The sequence below is a fragment of the Setaria viridis genome, chromosome 1, assembly GCF_005286985.2.
Source record: "Setaria viridis chromosome 1, Setaria_viridis_v4.0, whole genome shotgun sequence".
Classification (NCBI taxonomy): domain Eukaryota; kingdom Viridiplantae; phylum Streptophyta; class Magnoliopsida; order Poales; family Poaceae; genus Setaria; species Setaria viridis.
The window spans coordinates 38820996-38842315 of NC_048263.2; the positions used below are offsets into that span (position 1 = coordinate 38820996).

Genomic DNA, 21320 nt, shown 5'->3' on the forward strand with positions numbered 1-21320 from the left:
GTATCTGGGCTGTAACTTCTTGACGCCTCTTGACTCGTACTGAATGGCAGCTATACTTGCCATGCACAGGTTTCATTCTTCGGTGCTGCTGAAAAGTTGCTGAGCACACCACTTATAAGTGACTTGCCTCTAAACATCGTAGATTACCACTAAAATTGGATAAACTAGAATCCCAAACACCCAAGACCTCACTGTCACAGAAAGAACCTTACAAAAAGAGAATTTGCCAACAGAGCGTGTCAGCGGACCCGCCGGCACCGATACTATCATGGAGGGCGACGACCGGAGGGCCCCGCTGCTGGGCGCCGGCGGCCGTCCCCCGTCTATGCGGCGCCGGGACTCGGCCCGGTCGCTGCGCAGCAGCTTCCTGGCGCGGCTGCCCGACAAGGTGCGCGCCGGGCTCGACCCCGAGCGCCCCGCCGACGCCGACCTCGCCCGCGCCAGAGGCCTTTCCCAAGGTAACTCAGCATGCAGCGCCAGCTTGGCAGCTCAATTTGAAGCTAGTCAGTAGCCATCAGCCATCAACATCCATGGGGGCTTCGATTCCCCACCTGCGTGCCGTGTAGGTGAGAGGGAGTACTACGAGAAGCAGCTCGCGACCCTGAGAACCTTCGAGGAGGTGGAGGCGCTCTGCATGCCCGGCGAATTCGACTCGGATGGCTCGGATCATGGGGCCTTCGATGACATGGTGGAGCAGAAGCAGAGCGAGTTCTCCATGAAGATTTCCAATTACACCAATATTGTGCTACTGGTTTTCAAGGTAATTTCTCGCGTCATGGGCACCGATCAGAACTGAAGCCTTTACGCTGATGCATTTGTGCTGCAAAATTGGCAGGTGTATGCTACGATCAGGACGGGGTCCATGGCAATTGCAGCGTCAACGCTTGATTCGTTGCTCGATTTAATGGCCGGCGGTATCCTTTGGTTCACACACCTTTCCATGAAGAGAGTGAACATTTACATGTACCCAATTGGGAAGTTGCGTGTTCAGCCTGTTGGGATCATCGTCTTCGCGGCCATCATGGCAACTCTGGGTATTGGCATCTTTGCAATGGCAGATCTCCATCTCTAAGACTTAATTCCTCTATCAAGAAATGTTTAACTTTTACTATCTGTCAAACAAATGCAATGTAGAAATGTCTGTACAAATGAGTAATGACTAAAATGAGTTTTTTCGTCAATATGTTAGGTTTCCAGGTCTTGGTCAAAGCTATTGAGCAATTGGTGGAGAATAAACCTGTCGCGAAGATGACATCAGAGCAGCTAATATGGTTGTACTCCATCATGCTTTCAGCAACTGCTGTGAAACTTGCTCTCTGGTTTTACTGCAAGAGTTCAGGAAACAGCATTGTCCGGGCTTATGCAAAGGTATGAATACTTGCCTTGACCAGAGTACATGAACATACACTAGCTGTTTGTCATAAATGAACATACACTAGCTGTTTGGCATATATGAACATAAACTAGATGTTTGGCATTAGTTTAGTTGAATACATAATTTAACTGATATCAAATTTGTTATTTAAATTCAGCTGTACTTGTGCCATCCAGGATCACTATTTTGATGTGATAACCAATGTTGTCGGTCTGGTGGCTGCTGTTCTTGGGGACAAATTCGTATGGTGGATCGACCCCGCGGGGGCTGTACTGCTTGCTGTATATACCATTGTGAACTGGTCCAAAACCGTGTTAGAAAATGCAGGTACTTCCAAAATTCTTTGCGTTCCCAAGTGTCATGAAATTCTAGAAGTGCTTTATTCCCCCATTTAGGAACACTGAGCCTGGGATAGCTGATAAAAAAACGAAAAAAAGAAAACTTCACTTAAAAGCTAACTAAGTCATAGATGTAGATTGATTATCCTCTTGCTGTTGCCGGTTACTATAGTGATTATGACTATTGTTCAGCAGAGAAAGTTATGCATCAGTAGTCATCTGAGTGCCTGATCAGCTTGACAGCATCTGACCTGTATTTTATTTTGCTCCAGTTACCCTAGTGGGCCGATGTGCCCCCCCAGAGATGCTGCAGATGCTGACCTACCTCGCCATGAAGCATGACACACGAGTCAAGCGGGTTGACACTGTTAGAGCTTACAGCTTCGGAGCTCTCTACTTCGTTGAGGTCAGTTAACAACTTACCGTTAGAAGAACGGTAGCAAACTTTGTGTCCTTCCCATGTCTTGTTGGTGTGGTGCCATTTTTGTTCTCATGGTATGATCTACTTTTATGACAACGCAGGTTGACATTGAACTCTCAGAGGACATGCCGCTACGAGAGGCGCACACCATTGGCGAATCACTGCAGGAGAAGATCGAGAAGCTGCCTGAAGTCGAGCGGGCGTTTGTTCATATTGATTTTGAGAGCACTCATAAGCCTGAACACAAAGTCCGGAGCAGGCTGCCGGCTACTGATCCTTGACAGATTTTCACATACTCATGTACAGTGTTAGATTTAACTGAGAGCACGGTGCTTTCACTTAAGGCACCGGAGATCAGCGACGAACTCGATGGTAAAATGTAATTTCCTTTCCTTTGCACCTGTAAAATAAGGGCAGCACGGCTGTCTCACCGGAATAATACATGATTTAACCTTTCCGGTTTACTGATCCTGATCGTGTTTCCGTTGTGGATAACCATGAATCATTGTTGTAGACTTGTAGTGTTGTATTTGCAGTTTCACATGCTTCATCAAAGAAAAAGTTCGGTTATAATTGCTTCATTACTAGACTGGATAAAATCTTACATGCATGATGCATCATAGCTTAACAACGCCCTACAGCATTCGGTCATGGGAGACTCCCAAGTTCCCAGTAAGTTAACACATTGCATCCAGCAGCATACAGATCTAAGACAGCCCTCACCAAGCTTTTCAGCTTGCTAACTACAGGACAAGACGGTGACCCACAAAGGTAGCTGCCCTTCATCTCCAGATTCCAGTTGGCAGCAAGGGCAACAAAAACATCCATCACATAACTGCAATTAGTTAAGAGGCAGCAACCATAGCTGTGCGAGCACTGGTGAAAGTTGAGATCAGTGCGCCCAGCTGCAGTTTGTCATTGCACGCAAAGCTTAGCCTGTACCTGCATATCAAAGACAGATGCCATGAATAATGTTACTTAGCCCATAAAAAGTAAATACCAGAAAGAGCTATCACATTTCCCCCAACTGATCATAGCCCAAATGCACGGGTTTAAGTCAAAGAACCATAGGTCACTACTGACTTATTGCATTACCCCCGAGACATTGCAGTGAACTTTTAAGTAATTTCTTCACGGAAACAACTACAGTTTCCACTTTCTCCGAAAGCACAAGTTCCACATTTGGAGAACTACTACATCTGAAGTTTACTGAATAAAAAGAACATTTTGCAGTGTTGCAACGTTGCAAGGCCTAAACTATACCAATGAGCTAATTTAATGATTTCATAGCATTTTCAGTTAACCAAGTTCTAAGGCTTCTCTTTAGTAAATTAAGATCTAAGGGTTAGGTGTATCAAGTAAATAGGCAGCATGGCCATACATTGCTGGTCTTGCGTCCATCATATTCTCACAGAACTTGGGCAACTACCTACCTTATGCACTTTTATGTGAACTAAAATGACTATTAGTATATTCATGCCAATCTGAGTAGAGTTAGCAACGAAACATAATTAGTTAATGGAAGAGAAGCATATAGTGCGTTAACAGTAAGCTAGTTTATGTGCAGAACCACACAATTCAGCTGTAAAGGTTTATACGGGACATACTCAATATCAGCCAGGTCATTGATCAGCTTTACACGAACATCGGATGGCATCTGTATTTTGAACACAAACCTGCATAAAAGGCATACAGAAAATTTAGAACACTGCTACAGAGGGTTCAAAGTTCAGTGTTAGTTAAGAATGTGTATGAAAATGATGAGCTCGTATGGTAGGCAGCAGGTACTGCTTACATAGTAACCTCCCGTATGATATCAACCAAGGCCAGCCCTTTTCTCATCTTCATGTCAGATATATCTAAACAGATAAGGAAGCATACATTTAGACAATGAATTATTAGAAGGGTCATACTGATATGTGGTAATTAAGATTACGTTTGAAGCTGGTTGAAAATGGTTCATTTAGTAGCCAAAATGCTATCTCCTCAATATCTTTTGGCATGGGGTTTCCTGTGCAAAGATAGACAGCTTCTTCTGTGATTTGTTGGGATGCCATGTGTGTTGACTGTATATAAAAAGAAGGTAAGTCATTGGCGCACACGCTTATAGAACAAAAGGTGGATATCATGAAAAAAAAAACTATGCTTTATAGTTCATCTCTGCTGAAATTAGTAAAAGTAACACTGAAAGAATGGCAGTATGGCATTAGTGAAATACATGTAGTACAATTTATCAAGATCTAAAAGGACAAGATGTTCATGCCTTTTTTTTAATTCACACACACGGCAAAAAAAAAACAGTTGGGTTCAAATGCAAAAATCAGGGATAACCTGCAATATATTCAAAGCCTTCCTCATATCACCATTGCTCAACCGCACTAGGGCTGTCAAGCCACCCTCATCTACACTGAGCCTGCAAGTACATGCAAAAATTAACATTGCAGGTAGGGTTAGAATCCCAGACCACAAAATGAAGATCATGTACCATGATATCAAGAAAAACAAATATAGTGAGTTCCCAGGTAATATAAAGTAATCATTGAGAAATTCTTGTATAATCTTAGAAGGAAAAACATATGCTTACCCCTCGGATTTTATTATATGTTGAAGGCGCTCTCGAACATGACTGCCATCAAGTGGAGCAAATCTAAACCTAGTGCACCTGGATTGTAGTGCAGGGATAATTTTGTTGACATGATTGCATATGAGCGCAAACCTTGTGCTTCTTGTATATTTTTCAATGACTGCAAGGAGGAGCAGAGTAAATAGATGTAAGGAAGAAAATGCACAGCAATATTACAGCAATGAACAAAGTAAACTCTTAACAACAGAAACACCTCTTCGCAATGCAAATTGTGCATCTTTAGTCATTGCGTCTGCTTCATCCAGGAGGACCAACTTAACAGAAGGCCTTGCTCTGTAGAGTGTTAAATAGAAAGCAAAGGGGTATTACTTCACAAGTTCACAGTATTATGGCAAACAAAAATTGCATGATCATTTATCAAGTCTGCATGACTTGTGATGCATACCCAAAAGAGAGGCTGCGTGCGCCAGCAAAATCCTGGATCTGCAGCCTTACAACATCAATACCACGTTCATCTGATGCATTGAGCTCCAGAATCATGTTGCTATACTGAGACCCATATAGCTTCCTCGCAACCGCAAGTATCGTCGATGTTTTACCAGTGCCAGGTGGTCCATATAGCAACAAATGAGGAAGTCTATTCTCATTGGTGAGCATGTCGACTACAACAAAACATTGAAGACAAAAATCATCAGTTTAACTCATGCCAACTATATATAACAATGTGTTACAATGAGCACAGTGGCAAAGAAACGTTAGTAGCTAATACCAAGTTACAACTCATGAATCTCAGAATATGTGGTATCATACAGAGACATAAATTTGGGGCCAAAATCCACCATCATACTGGTTATATGAAACATGACCAATAGCATAAGATCACTGAAGCATTAAACAAAATCCCGGTAGCAGATCGACCACAACCCACGAATTAATGGTCACTGAAACACAAATCTAATAAAATTCCTTCACCAAAACCTAATTGAATCCCTCCTAAAACCCTAAAACCCGCGCCAGGCATCGGATGAGCGCAACGGCCGCGGCCACTTACTGGTGTCGACTATGTCGCGGTGGGCGGCAACGTCGGCGAGGGACTGGGGCCGGTACTTCTCCACCCATGGCGCAGCCCTCCCGGGCGCGTTGAGTGGGGCCTTGCCCTTCGCCGCCGCCCCGGCCGGCGGAGGGGGCGGCGCGGCAGCGTCGACGTCCATGGGAGTGGCGGCGGTGGCTCCCGCCATGGCAGAGGGTGGAAACCCTAGAGCTAGAAGGCGGGATTGTGGGGAATAATTGGCGCCAATTCGAAACCCTCTCGCCGCTCTGCTGCTCTACCTTGCCGACTTCACGAGCGAGGCGACAGAAAATGCACGGAGTGGTCAGACCAAAGGATGCTGCCGCGCCGCATCGAAGAAGGCCAAGCTTTGGGCTCGAGCACAATCTGGGAGGCCTTACTGCCTTAGCCCAGCCCATGTGTAACGTCTGGGCTTTGGAACACTCCTTCCCCTCAAGAAAAGGAAATTCACTCAAAAAATAAAAAAATGGCTCTAAAAATAATAAAAGTAAAAGTTTGTAGAATTGCGGGTGCCACGCTGTTCAATTATCCTACAAGTATATACTCCCTCCATCCTAAATTGTAGGTCGTTTTACTATTTTTAGATTCGTAGCTTTTGTTATGTATCTAGTCATAATATATATCTAGGTGCATAGCAAAATTTATGAATTTAGAAATGCCAAAATGACCTACAATTTGGACGAAGGGAGTAATAATTATGCAAGTTATAATACTAATTAGGAGTAGTAGCGAGAATCATAGTACTCCTTCCGTTCCAAATTGTAGGTTGTTTTAGTTTTTTTTAGATTTATAGGCATTATTATGCATCAGATATAATGTATGTTCAATAGAAAAGTTAAAACATACTACAATTTGGAACGGAGGGAGTAGATCATCTGCGGATATATAGCAGCAGTTAATTAGACGTAGACGGGAGACCGGAGACCTGCAAGTAGCAGCAGGTAACAAGAATCTGGAATACTCGCGTCTTTTGCTTTAGGGCGGCATGTGTGCCTGGATGGTAGCTCGAGTATCAAGCCCCACACGGTCATTAGCTCAGAAAGTTACTTTGGTCGTCCATCAGGGGCCGAAAGCAGAGAAGGAACGAAAGTGCCAGGTTCTTGTCCTGTTGCCGAAAGTCGGGGACTAAGCAGATTCCACATTCTACGTCTTATAAAATCTAGATTCGTTGCATGGTTGCAAATGGCCACCTTGATGTATGCCAGCAGCTATCGTTAGGCTTTGCAGTATCTTTTCACCTTTCCGACGACCTTATTCGATCGCCACTTAATTCAGCAGCAACGTGTGGCACGGCAGGGGGAATGGATGGATGGTCTGTCCTATTCCTGAGCAAATGGGCACACGCTGATATAATGGTATGTGCAAATAATAGTTTTCTCAGTTCTTCACAGTTCACATGCTCTGATGCTCAGATTCTTACAAGTCAGAAATCAAAGAAAGCGAAACTTTCCTTATTCTATTCAATATTCTATCAATAATTACACGTATATTGTTGATCACAGCCCGGGGTAGCTACCCAAGCTGTCAGTCTAACACTACAGCTTCCAGAATACAAACAGCAAATTCGTTGCTCTTTGAAGCTCCAGTAATTCTCCAGTCATATTGGAATCTGCTCTGCCTAGGTAACTAGTTCTGTTTATGGATGCAACCGGTTCACTGCCAAATATTCACCGGTGAGCTGCCAATTGATGACGACTCTTTTCGCACCCGGTGAGCTGCACGGCAAGAATTGAAGTGGCAGCCTCGATAAGCTCTGGCCTAAGGCTCACCACCGGCGGCTGACCAGCGGGAACCACAGGTTCCGGAAGCACGACTGGTAGGAGACGAGCAGCAGGACGAGGGCGAGCGCGAGCGCCACCCCCCACGGAGATGACGACGCTCCCGCGCCGTCACGCTGCTGCTGGCCCCATCCGCCGCCGCCGTACCACGAGGGCTGGTCCCCGAGGAGCAGCGACGAGACCCCGCCGCCCCGCGTCCGCGCCCCGGACGTGGCCGCCCAGTACTGCACCGCGAGCAGGAGCAGCAGCGGGGACAGCACGACGGCGATCCGGACCTGGTCGACCAGGCTCTCCACCGCGGACTCGTAGCGCGAGTAGAAGGAGGTGGCGCCGAGCAGCGCCGCGGTGGCCAGGAACAAAAGGAGGTGGAACGACGTCGCCCTCGGCGCCGGCGCCGGCAGGTAGGTCGCCGTGGTCTGGTCGTAGTAGTAGCCGCCGCCGCTCGCCATGTTTGCTCGATGCCTCGATCGATCAGCTAGCTGTTCATGCGAGCGTGTGGCGTGCCAGTGTACAGCAAGCTGAGGAGGGATCGGAGCGGTTTATATAGGCGGCAGAGGAAGGGAAAGGAATTAAGGAAAGGATGAGAGGGCTAGAGGGACACCCACTCGAGCTGTGTGCTTTACTTGGTACGGGAGGATTCCGCCGTTCCTTCACGAGGGGGTGAACGCGAGGCGAGACGCGACGCGACAGTGAGCCAACCGCGCGGGGACGCGTGCCCTGCCGGTGATCAGGCGGCGACGGATGGAGCCGGGCTGGCCGCCAGAAAGGCTCGTCCACCACCACCAGGCGCCGACGGATGGAACCGGCCGTTGGGGATGAATAGATGGAGGCGTGGAAAGCGCTGCTCACACGTCGGCGCGGTTGATTCCCCGAGCCTGGCCGGGGTCGGTGGTGCGCCATACAACGTCCCTGTACGTGTCCGCGACAGCCAAAGTCTGGAGGGAGAATCACGGCGACCTGCTGGCCTTCTGCTGCACAAGAGCTGCCGCTGCCGTGGGGTCTACCTACGTGTGTGAGCGTTTCTGCTCGAGTGTATTTAACTCATTAAATGATGATGAAGTCAGCCAGTCTGGCATGTTATTTTCCATTCGGTCGAATTCAATTTGAAGACATTGGCATCTCCTTCCTGCGAAAACGCTAGTATTTAATTGCGCTTAGAGTACCTCCAGCAATCTCTCCTTCCCCAATCTTTAGCAGCATCCCTTTCTCCAATTCAATTGTGATTAGAGCATCTATCAAAGCTGCTGCTCGCTGGGCACTCAAGATCTAATAGGAAGGCAGCCATCAAATTCAAGAGTGCTCGTGCCCTGCATGTCAAGAACAGAAAGAACTCGACTAGAAAACTAGATAACTTGTGTAAAATTGCAGGTAAAGAACAGCTAGGAAAAGTAAATAACTTGGCAAATCTCATCCTCCTCGGCGCTAGGTTATATCTATCCCGCATCGACCCCGCTCCATCATAAGTTACTTCAAGACCTTTTTTGTAGGGCTTCTCAGATGGCTTCTTCATTGGCTTTTGGTAAAACTCTACCAAATGGGCATCTAAACGGCTCCACCACCGAAGCAAAGGAGAAACTACAAAACAGCTTACACTGATAAAAAGGAGGAGAAAAAAATAGCTTCACTGACTTCTCCTCTCTCTCCAAGTATTAATTGATGATAAAATTACCCATATTATCATTGAGAAGCCATTTTACCAAATGTTTTCCAAAACGGCTTCAACTCCACTAAAGAAATCACTCCACCAAAAGAGCTAGGGCCGAAGCTATTTTAGAAGGCGTTGGAGCTCTACCAGACGTCACCTTAATTTTTAACCCACAGAATTTTTTCGAAACACGCTTTGCCTTTGCATTTCCCACCACCTACTTTCGCTTTATGTCTCCCGTCTGTGGTCTTGACAATGCAACCGGTAAATCCCCAATCATATAGTCATGCATCTTTTGGAGTTGACTGACAGAAACCCAAAGAGTCATGGCGAGCTGCCGAGCTGCAAGAACCGTGGACTCAGGGATAGGGGCTAGTCGAGGCCCAGCATGCAGCATCATAGCCTCATACCATAGCATTGCATCATCACATCAGAAGTGAAAAAAGAAACACGCATAGCTGTATGATGAAACAGATAACATTTGTCAAAACTAAGGGCAGGCAACCATGCAATGTATATTATTGAAGATGTTGTCAGAACAAGTGTGGTAATACAATGGAATTCACTCTTTAAGGATATATTCACATTTGATATCCTTTCAATATTAAGAGCAGGATGAGTAGAACTAATACAGGTTAGATATTTTGAATGGGCATCAGAAACTCGTCAGATTTCCAGACATCTGTTCAATGTTCCTGCAATGCCGGGTTATGTGCCTGAAGAACCCAAAATGCCGCTGTAGCATCAACAGAAATCTCTAGGCACACGAGTCAGGCAAGGCACTACTGGCATATTTGATCACGCGGAGAATATACAGAATGAGAGGCTAATTCACACTAACAAACAGAAAAACCGATACTAGCAACTTACATACATACAGAAAACCCACACCCAAGCCAGGCAGACTTTTCATGATTAACTTACAAGGTCACGAGACATCATGTTTGGCTTCCGAATCCTCGTGTTCATAACCCTGAGACTTCTTCAGTTTCGCTACTAGAACCCACATGTTGGCGAGCTCACTTTCCAGGAAGGCTTCCTTCTGCTTTGACTCCTCGACTTTCCTTTGGAGCTCTGCTTCTTTTTGTTCCTTCTCCATAAGCATATTCTCTAGAGCTTTTTCTCTTTCATGGCTTGCATTGGTGTCTCTTCTGCTAGCTGGCTCGTGTCGTCTGCTCATGCTTTCCCTCCTACCACCTCTTGGTCCATTGGTAACTCTGCGTGGAGTTGGACTTCTCAGTGATGCCAACTCAGTCGCAAGCTTCTCATTTTGGTTCATCAGCTTGGTCACTTCTTCTGACAATGCTTTCAATTCGACGCCTGCAGCTGAAGCCAAGCCTTTTGCATAAGTACTTTCCTCCAGTAGCTTTTGATTGCGATCCTCAAGTTGAGCTTTGATTTCAATGAGTTCAGACACCTTTTGCTTCAGTTCATCAATCTCAATTGACTGATGATCATAATGCCAAAAAATTGGAAAAGGTAATCAAAAGTAAGAATAATAACACTATATGGTAGCGCTGTAATAAAGAATGTAAATCTCAAAAATTATTAGCCTATTTGAACATCTCAAGTAATAACACCAAAGAATGTTTTCGATAATCTATGTTTGAAACATGGTAATGGTTGCAATTGCAACGAAGTGTACAACCACAAAATGTGGATGAAAGACAGTCTATTTAAATAAATTCATTCGCCTCAAATACCATCATCACCACAGAATACAAGACAGCAGAAATTTTCAGTGAAAATGAGTTAGCTTTTGTTTACATAGTCCAACTATTTTCTACACAGTCGCTTGTTAACAGCAGCATTCATGGAAGTTTGAATAGTCAGTCAGTGCTTGTTAGCATTTATGATTAATAATCCTTACGTGTATACTTTGAAAAATGAGTGTCAGTGAAGCCATTAATACATCCCAAGCACTAACACAAAGGCTAATTGCAAGGTAGGTTGTTATTTGTTTAGCAAACAGCTACAATCCCTGCTACTGTTTTTTTAGTAGTTCAAAAGATACCTCTCTTGGAACACAGAAAGCAATTATAAAGAAAGTGGAAGCTAGAGCAAAGAAAGCAAACCTGCTGCTGTTTTTGTAGCAGTTCGGAAGAAACCTCTCTTGGAACAGCACTTTCTTGATCAGCATGGCGTTCAACTTCATGGTTAACTACTCTATTATTCTGTACCATGCTATTTGACAGCAAATCCTTAGCTTCAAGAGCTTGGGACAGCTGTTCTTTGAGATGAGTAACTTCAGCTTGTAATCCCATGCATTCATTTATCTGATAACAGAAATAAATAAAAAAGTGTCATAAATGCATCGTACATCATTTCACCATTCACCTAAAAATATCCCATGCTTCTAACCTTCTCATTTAGCTGATCTTGTATTACTCTATTATCTGCAGCCTTCACCTGCGATAAGAAATATTAAATGATAACCAAACACCAATGAATGAAAAGACCATGAAATATAATACGATTACCGTGGTCATTAAAAATGCACTAAACAATCATATATTTTATACAGTTAAATGAAACCATTTAACAATGAATAAGTGGTTGATCGAACTCAAAATTAAATCCATTTGAAAGGCATACTAATTTCCGATTTTGAGAAGGGGGGCTGTAATTGAAACAATTTTGGTGTCTTGTGTCTATGAAATGTCAGATACGCAAGCATGAAACTTAGTGATGAAATTTCTTTAAAAATCTTAAAATGCTTGTGGTATGTCATCTATCTCTAAAAAAAGGTGATTGGTATTTCTTTTCTGCTTGTGAACTAATGCACCCCAATTTCCAGTGACAGGGAGACAAGACAGTCCAAAATTAGTTGAGCAAGGCAGAGTCTATATACCTCAAGTTCGAAAGATTTCTCATTGAGCTGCTCAAGTAATTCAGGATAAGACTGCGAAATCAGTAAGAACCATCGAATTGTTAAACATAAATGCTCAGCAAAGAGATAGCATGAAACCAAAACAAATATAGAACATTACCGGTGAAAGTTCTAACTTGTCAGCCTTTCCTTGACTTCCCAATGTTGCATGAGCTATTTCCCTTTCCAAAGATGCTATTTGCCGCTTCTTCCCCTTAATTTCATCACTGATCTTCTTCATTTCCATCTTTGATACCAAAAGGTAAAAGGTTAATATCCTCGAAAGCTTGTAAAAGCACAACAATGAACATTAGGTAAGGGAGTACCTGAATGTTCTCACTCAGTGGGCTTCTTCCGGCTTCCTCTGTAAGGCGCTTAAGAACACTAGTCTGAAGTGCTACCTCCCCTGACAAAATCTTCAACTGCTCTCTCAGTAAATCAACATGGTCCATCGTTTTTCCACTGGTCTGGTACCACATCACATATAACAGCATGTCAGCAATCGAATCTCTTGACACAAAAATAAAAAAATGCATACATCTCTGATGCCATTGGATCCTGAACAAGGGGACACTATCACAACGTTGTCAAAAAAGAATAAAATCATTTTTTTAACTTACATGCATCTTCTAAACACCTAGACAGTGCAGTACCTACAAAGACTAGGTTCTGCTGATAGCAATGAACAAACAACGACTACTATGGTAGTAAAATTATCGTCCAGACAAATATATCCTACATATATAACAGTAATTGAGAGGCTGCCAGAATTGGCCTCTCAACAACAATGTACTTCTGAACATCTTTTTCTTCTGCAAACTGACTTGTGTAGCAGCAATTCTTATTCTGGAACTGCTATGTACCGTCTGATAATATGTGTCTTAATCAAAAAGAGAAACGTACCAAAGCAATTTCTTCACCATGAATGCTTCCAGAAGGAAATTCCCCATGGCCAATGATAAACAGGTCAGCTGATACATTCTCACCAGCCAAAGAATTTGAAATTCTTGGTTCTACACGAAAATTGACACTTTCCCCAATAGGTGTTGAAGGAGCGGTTGATTTAGTCAAACTGGACTTATCACCTTCTGAACTTGTCAGAATAGAAGCTCCATCACGTTTCTGGAAATCAATATAGCACATCAATTGATTATTTCTTTAATTTGACACCAGGATTCAACATTCAATCTCTTTGGTATTCCACTTGAAAAGTTGTAAAAGAGTAGCCAAAAAAATTAAGTCAATGCAGTATTGGCATGCAAACATTTTAAGTCCAAGATGAAATGTACTGCAAAGCTGGCATACCCGGAGTTTGAACCAGTTTAGAAGTCCTTTCCTATTCTTTTTTTCCTCCTTTGAAGAATCTTCAAGTGATACACCAAACCCTTCAACAGGAAGAAGCAATTCATTGCTTTCATTATCCATCATTATATCTCGTCTTCTGTATGGAAGATACGCCAGCTGCAGTATTAGCAGGCAAACTTTAGCAACTCCATGTTTTTACAGATACACTGATAAGGGATTCCTCCAATTTTTCCAAAGAGGCATGGGCAATAAAATGAATATATAAGTTAGTTGAGTGCCCCCAATGTAATAATTTCATAAGCATATATAGCCAGACCTCCTCTTCACCAAAAGAATGTCTTCGTCTTGGTCCAGGATGTGGAGAAAATCTAGAAGTCTGGGTCGCTTTAGTAGAAACCAGTATAAGTTTTGTTAAACGCTGTATCCTTGCAAGTAAAGCAGCTTTAGCTTCCTCCTCTTGTTCCAGCCTAGACTGCAGCTTGACGTTACCATCTTCTAACTTTTCATATGTTGGAAAAACAATAATTAGGACAGAGGACACACCCAGCAAAACAAATATGTGGCATTACATAATATACATAACCTATACTAAATCTAAAGCACACTTAAAAGAAGGCATAAGGGTAGCTGATAAAAAAATCACTAAAACCACTCCAGTTAATCGTACAAGATATTTAGTGACATTTCCAAAAGAAAGAAAATATTATGTCCAACATAATGTCACAAAATAGCACCTTTTGTTTCCAAAGGATGATATTATCTTCCCCAGTATCTTTTGAGGGTGTGCCAGTAATAATACCCATTTTCAGCTGCTCTAGCTCTTCCTTTAATCTGCGAATCTCAGTTTGATACTTCTTTATTAAAGATTTCTCATCTATAATCTGCAAAACATAAAGACAAAACCAGAAGCATATATTAGAAATAACTCATTTCATATATACCAGGGACAAAACACAGACTAAAAATTACTGTTACGTGAATGTCAGGCCTACTTTGTTCTGTGATGCTTGGATCTCAATACGTTTCGCACGGTGGGCAAATTTTAGTGTATTATGGGTCTCTTCAGAATTACTTGATGCTGGTGTCACTGTGCAAATTAGCTGCAAAAGAAAAAAAGTTAGGAGAAATTCTGATAACATAACAAGTAGCTCCCAGCATGCAATGAGCAACTTACAGAAACACGCCCTTGACCACTGAGGGACGACTGAAGTAGTCGTGTTAATTTTGAATCTCGATACGGAATATGTGTAGCCTTTCCATCAGTCAGCTTTGATATCACCTGACATGGGGAAACATGGGCTCATTTCTAATTCGAGATATCAGGCACGCAGCATATATTCACACAGAGCTGACACGCAAAATAAAAGCATTGCTTAACTAGATTTTTGAAAGTAAAGGGGATAAAAGGGCAAATGGCAATATTCTTTTATCAAACTTAATTTAAAAAGCATTTTCGCATGACCTAATATTTACCACATAAAAATGTGATTTACTGAAACAATGAGGTCAGCATAGGACATTACGTGTAGTAAAGTAAATAAACTGTGCCACACATCCAAATGATGTAAACATTTTCAGATGGACTCCATTGATCAACAATCTAACACACTATGATGTATACATTTTAAATCATCCAACAGTGTAGTACTCATGAAAAATCAAGTGAATCAACACGTGTCATGTTGGAGCATGTTTAGAATGGATAAAACATGAGTACGCGGATGCTTGGGTGTCAAAATACAATGACAAACAACCAAAATTATCTGTTTTAGTAGTAAGTCCTACCGTTCCAAGAGTTAGCAAGCTTTTGTTGATATAAGATCCTTCCTTCCGCCGTACTCCAGTTGTTTCCGCCCTTGAGCTCTCCGAACCTGCCAGATCGATGAGGTTCTGCAATTGAGTGACACAACTAAAGAATCAATTTATGCTCTGGCTGTCAGGCCAAGAGATGTTGGATGCAAAACAAAAGAAAATGCATAAATATCGCACTAGTACATTTAACTAAGTGCTAAGGTGGTAATTCTACAACTAATAAGTAGCAGGAGAAAAACCCACCAGCTGTGAGAAGGTGACAGCTTCCCCTTCATTAGACTCACCACAAGGGCTGCTCTCTATTGTCTGTCATATAATGAGAGGAGAAATAAAAGTTCATCCCTAGCATCAACAGCTCTTCCAATTTAAGTATGTTTTTCAGATACAGTTAATGGCTTGCATATGCCAATGTAAAACCAAATATTAGTGCTCCATTGTTCTTCAAATAGCAGATAGATACATATGTACTCTACATGGAATTGTTACACCTCATTACCAGTGTGAAAATAGTATGACTTCTGCTACTTAGTAGATTGAAGTTGGTGGATCCAACATGTCTATGCTCTGCAATCAAATGGACACAGTAATTAGTATGTCTTAAATATGTTGATCAACAAAAAATAAAACCCAGTGGAACAAAATAGTAAACAAAGAACTATGGGCACTGCATGTGCAGCCTTAGATAGCATCATTTTTCGAAGGTTATGAGTTAGTTCAAACTTGGAAGTGTATTGGATAAGGAGTTGCAGAATTATTTATTTTTAGATTTATTCGATGTATTAGGGGGTAACTACCTTATTTTAGAGGTGTTTTCTCTCTTTCTTGGAGTCACCAAGAGTGTGGGGAGACCTCGGAAACACCTCCTTTTAGGAGGCACTCATCTGGGTTTCCTACTTAAGGTAGAAAGTAGAAACTTATAGTTCCTTATGAATCAAGTCAAATCATCCCTATAAGAGGGATAGCACTGTATCCATTCAAACAAGCAACAGCGCGAGTGATCCATCTTCTTGTGACAGTGACACTGCCCACACCCACATCACCTTCAACATGGCAGGCCACCTAGCCACTACGGCGGTTAAACTCCTACTCCCTGTGACCCAATTCCAATTTAGCCCATAACAGCAGGGTTTTATTTTTTGTTTAAGGAGGTGTCTGATGAAGTAGATTGATATAGGAAGGTGGATGGAACACGAGCAGGAAAGGCTTGACAGACCTAACCCACTGCAAACCTGGTCAGTGGTCACTGTTTAAAAATCTTATAACCAGGAGTGTTGCTATTTGTATAACCTATTTGTACAACTCCACAACCAGGAAATCAAATGGCTAATCAGTTGGAAGGTGACTCAATCATCAAAAAAGGGACCAAACACCTGGTTGTAAAAGAGCTGTACAAATTAGTTGCATGTGAAGTATTTCCTCTTAGAAGCATTTTCTCAATAAATTTTCTTAGAAGCATTTTCTCAATAATTTTTTTTTTTTGCAATGGCAGCCAAGAGGTTCTTTTAGAGTAACATTCCACTCATTTGTTACACTATGAAGTGGCATATCAACTTTTGACCTTTATAGTCTTTAGGAAGATATTTTTAATCAGCTTCAGAGCTCTACAAGAGCATTTTTTTCAGGAACATGAAAAGAAATTTCCCCTAAATCTAGTTCAATGTCATGCTATAACACTACTTTTCACATGAAAGTTTAGATCTATCGTGAAGATCATTCTCAAACAGAATCATCATGTAAAGATGTTGGAAATCACCTTCTCCAGCTGCAATAAGGGACAGTGCATGTGCAGGAGACAATACAACTTCTTCCTTGATACCCTCAACAAACGTTCCCTGAGAATGTTAATGCAGATCAAGAAACCATCAGAAAACTGTACAAAATAATACATTACAACAACACCAACAAAAAAGGGAAAAGAAAGAGAAAAGGAAAATATATAAAGATATAAAGCATCAACAATAGTGATACTATTAGGGTATCTATAGTCCGTTCATGGTTCAGGCAAGTGAATAGCTGATATTGACGCGCTCCTATCCAAGGACAAAATCTCTGCATACCAAACTTTCAAGTCCCATGTCAAGTTCGGCCAACCCCTATCTCTCCTTACATTATTGTCCCACCTTAGGATTCAGCTATGCACATGTGCTTCTGGGGGTGGGGGTGGGGGTGGGGAGTCTCTGTTGGACATGTCCAAACCATCTCAACCAATGTTGGACAAGCATTTCTTCAATTGGTATTAACCCAAGCCTATCAAGACCCGGTCCGTTTTTGTATGACCAGTGACCACAAATGCAATTCAACTTATGCATTTCTGCGACACTTAACTATCAAACAAGTTGCCTTTTAGTAGGCCAACATTTTGCATCAAACAACATCATAGGTTTAATCGCCATCCCAAAGAACTTACCTTTTAGCTTCTATGTCACCTTCTTGTCATAAAAGAAAAACAATAAATTGCATCCATACTAAATGCTAGCAGATTTAGGAGTGGATTTTAATTATTCTACCAGTTGAAACTCTTCATAAAACAATAAATTGCATCCATACTAAATGCTAGCAGGTTTAGGAGTGGATTTTAATTATTCTACCAGTTGAAACTCCTCATAAAATATTATATTTCAACCCTCAAGGACTCCTGTTCCTGACTTCCACAGAAGAGTGTACTCTAACATTAACCTAATACAGGTACCAATTTTAAGACCCTACCAAATACATGTTATCAGTATTCAGTATATGTTGAAAGACATTATGAATGGGAACAAGCAACTATGAACCTTTGAATGGCACTATCATCTTGGTATTAAATTTTCGGAAAAAGGTGCAGTATTAATACACCAGGGAAATCATTGGTTTCTTAGTAGCTTGAAAACTTAGCCAGTTTGTAGAAAGAAGAGTTATATGGATGAAGAGTGGATATAATAGCACCTGAGGATCCTCTCTAATTCGCAAATTCTGACCAGCAGGATTTAGTAGATCATGGACAACCTACAAACCAATGAGCCCTGGATCAGAACAGTATAATCGAGAATTACAATTCATTTTGTAGAACAAACACTGATCGAGAGACATTTATAGAACAAGCAGAAGTACCTCAAATTAAAAATATTATGATGATAACAAAAATGATTACATAGACAAACCTCATTATAAATTTCCAAGTACGACACACGTAGGAGAAACTCACGATTCGGTGTCTACAAAGAGAAACAAAGCAGTGATAAGTATAGAGGTTTGGCTGCATCATCTCTATGCATATTTCATCATATCATGATACAAGAAGGCTTGTATTTAAAGAGTACCTCTTGTATAATGCTAAATGCATCTTTGACAGCCAAAGGTATAATCCCTGGGGATCTTTGGTCTCCCTGAATCAAAAGAACAAGTATATCAAGATACTAATAAGCATTTTGAAATGTGAAGAAACTAATGAATGTTGTACAATATTGGTCTAGTAAATTATAAGAAAGGGAATATAGATGCTGTCATGAAACAGTAAGTTGCAATTTGCACATCATATGCTTCAAAATAGAAATGAAAGTTGTTTATGCCCATGCATGATAGCAGTTTAGCGAGTGAAGCAATTTCATTTCCTCTCCTTTTTATGGGGATGGCAGACTTGGTATAGGGATACATAAACCTTAGATAACTGCATCAGAAAAGAAAACCTACACTACAATCTGCAATCATATTTTAGCAACCCACATTTTTTTTCAGAATTCTTGTACACAGAGTCAGTGATAAACTAAGAATGAGGTAGCTAATGTTTAAGACAAAAGCAATTATATGAAAAAGCTTGTAGTTCTCTCACATGCATCGTGTGGGTCTTCCCACTGCTTGTAACACCATATGCAAATATTGTACCTGCAACAGTATTGAAGAAGTTTATCCGAGTTAACTTTAAAGAATCAAATATACATGCATGCAATGAAACACAGGATCCATTATTGCATTCAACCGATGAACGTGGCCAAGGTTTAATATTGTATGCAACCGAACTGTAATAGTGTTATGATATATAGAACATAGCTCATAGTAACATGACATTCTGTAAATAGAAACTTGCTTGTTTTTATATTTTAAGATAATATTAAAAAAAGAGAAAGCAATATGCTGCAATGATCTAAGTCATAAAATACTGGAGAAAGCATAATCACTAAAACAGGAGATCATTTACCATTTACTCCCTCCATGGAACCACTAACAACATGTTGAGCGGCAACATCATATACATGACGGGTAGTAGTAGTTGGTGCAAAAACTCGATCTGGATAATAAACGGTGTTAGCCTGTGTTCACAATTAGAGTTTAAGAGAATTGCAAATTGGTAGCTTAAGAAATCTGCCTATTTACCCAGAACTTGCCAAAATAATAATTTGCACTTGCTACTACATGCAACTCTGCAACATGATTATCTTAAATGACTTATTATATAACAGGAGACATGTGACACCAGTACTACAAAGTTTCTTTGTTTGGAACAAGTAATTTTGTACCCAAACCTGGAAATAGCAAATTTGACTCCCGCAAACAGGGAGAATAGTGTAAAGAAAAATATTTAGTAAATTGGAATTCCTTGTACTCATGTGACACTGTCCATTTAAATTGTTTTTGGAGACTACAGTGAGATAATTAAGTAGCACTGAGGGGCCTCAGTAGCTAAAAGGTAAGTGAGAACATAAAGATACATTCAAATATGGATGAAACAAGATGGACTGCCATTGGAAGACTATTTTACGTTAGCCTGTATAGAACCACACATTATGAACCAGTCACCCAGCATATGGATTATGATAAAGCACAGGAGCCACATCCTGTGCACGAAATTCATCCCCGATGAATTGGATGACAAAACTACCATATCACAACACAAATTCCTTTTGAATTGATGATCTGATGTAAAACAGTCATTCTACCAACACCGTAGGAAAAGTTAGCATAAGTGTGAATTTCGAGACAATCATTTCTCATGCATAGCCACAAATTGTCACAAAGCCCAAGTCTCCCAATGGATGTGGCAAGCTATTCGAGGGTACAAGTTTGCGCTATTCAAGGACAGGCTATTCTCAGTGTTTACCTACGAATGTGCTGAATCACCTAAGTTTCTCCTGCCTGATTGGAAAACTGATAATATGGAAAGGCGTATCGCATATGGCAGATATGAAGCTATGAAGCCAATGACTACGAAGTAGTGAAGTGCCACAGCAACCACAAATGCCACACCAAAACTGCACACATACCATAAGCATAGGCGACGTTGGGGTTCTGCTCGCTCCGCACGACCGTGTCACCATCCGCATACCACGCGACCTCCTCCCCCTGCCGAATCTCCCGCGGGCTTCACAAGCGAGACACAATACCGAAATCACTAAATCAGTCTACATTCCCCCAATCCAACCGCAACCAAACGGACTGCCACTCCAGAAGCCAAAGCGAACTGAACCTGAGCGGGCGGAAGCGGACAGTGACGGTGACATTCTCCTTGGGCGCCGGGTCCTCGTCCAACCCGGCGAACAGCGGGGACGCGGGCCCGTCGAGCGAGAGCTCCGGTGTGAGACGCGACGATGACGTGGTCGTTGTGGTTGTCGACGTCGGCGAGCCCGGCTGCGGCTGCTGCTGCTGCTGATGCGAGCCCTTCGCCGCCGCCGCCGCCGATGCGGACCCCGCCTTCCGCTGCCGCGACGCCGGCCGCGTCGCCATTGCCGGCAGGGTGCGAGATCTAGCAGCACGAGGCACCCGCCATTGGATCCGGTCGCTTTACGCGGGTTTCTTCTAGGGCTTTTCCCCCCTTTCCGGTTGGGTCGGCTCACTCGTGGGGCGGCTCCCCCTTTCGGATGGCTTCCCCTTTTTTGCTTCCGTCGGAAGCGATGCGGGGGTTGCCGCCGCTGCAAGATGATGTTGTGGAAGAAAAGAAAGCGAGACCAACCCCACAATTTTTTTTTCCGTTCGCCAACTGGGTAGCGGAGGGAGCGGGACGGGGTGTGGGCGCAAGCCTGGCGGCGACGCTGCCGGGCGGGCCCCGACGCTGACAGGTCAACACAATGGTTTAGTAGGTGTTGACTCGACAAAGTTGATGGGGGAGTCTTGCGAATTGCGATTGGCTGCCGGATTGGGATGGTGTCCAACT

General features: G+C 42.5%; 4 protein-coding genes across 4 annotated transcripts; 1 reads left to right on the plus strand and 3 right to left on the minus strand.

The window, feature by feature from the left end:
* The first annotated feature begins 196 nt into the window (after positions 1-196).
* LOC117839870 (metal tolerance protein 3) lies at positions 197-2602 on the plus strand. The gene is made up of 7 exons (XM_034720303.2): positions 197-458; positions 567-760; positions 836-1034; positions 1190-1368; positions 1552-1702; positions 1986-2119; positions 2236-2602. The coding sequence occupies exons 1-7, from the start codon at positions 269-271 to the stop codon at positions 2413-2415; spliced, it is 1227 nt and encodes a 408-aa protein (XP_034576194.1). The 5' UTR covers positions 197-268; the 3' UTR covers positions 2416-2602.
* Positions 2603-2680: 78 nt separating this feature from the next.
* LOC117839878 (replication factor C subunit 3) lies at positions 2681-6094 on the minus strand. The gene is made up of 9 exons (XM_034720313.2): positions 5770-6094; positions 5164-5380; positions 4972-5051; positions 4719-4878; positions 4466-4547; positions 4071-4200; positions 3930-3993; positions 3742-3810; positions 2681-3076 (listed from the first exon to the last, which is right to left on the minus strand). The coding sequence occupies exons 1-9, from the start codon at positions 5954-5956 to the stop codon at positions 2980-2982; spliced, it is 1086 nt and encodes a 361-aa protein (XP_034576204.1). The 5' UTR covers positions 5957-6094; the 3' UTR covers positions 2681-2979.
* Positions 6095-7217: 1123 nt separating this feature from the next.
* On the minus strand, positions 7218-8227 carry LOC117839907 (uncharacterized). Its single transcript, XM_034720344.2, has one exon. The coding sequence runs from the start codon at positions 8012-8014 to the stop codon at positions 7553-7555; it is 462 nt and encodes a 153-aa protein (XP_034576235.1). The 5' UTR covers positions 8015-8227; the 3' UTR covers positions 7218-7552.
* A 1463-nt stretch (positions 8228-9690) lies between these two features.
* LOC117839899 (kinesin-like protein KIN-7D, chloroplastic) lies at positions 9691-21081 on the minus strand. Its single transcript, XM_034720334.2, has 23 exons — positions 20637-21081; positions 20434-20531; positions 19371-19460; positions 19005-19057; positions 18496-18561; positions 18337-18390; positions 18122-18181; positions 16950-17028; positions 15693-15760; positions 15440-15502; positions 15170-15274; positions 14559-14663; positions 14377-14484; positions 14119-14265; positions 13701-13883; positions 13385-13540; positions 12983-13201; positions 12406-12546; positions 12201-12326; positions 12062-12112; positions 11572-11619; positions 11286-11486; positions 9691-10657 (listed from the first exon to the last, which is right to left on the minus strand). Exons 1-23 carry the CDS (start codon positions 20891-20893, stop codon positions 10139-10141), a joined length of 2997 nt encoding a protein of 998 aa, XP_034576225.1. The 5' UTR covers positions 20894-21081; the 3' UTR covers positions 9691-10138.
* Positions 21082-21320: the final 239 nt, after the last annotated feature.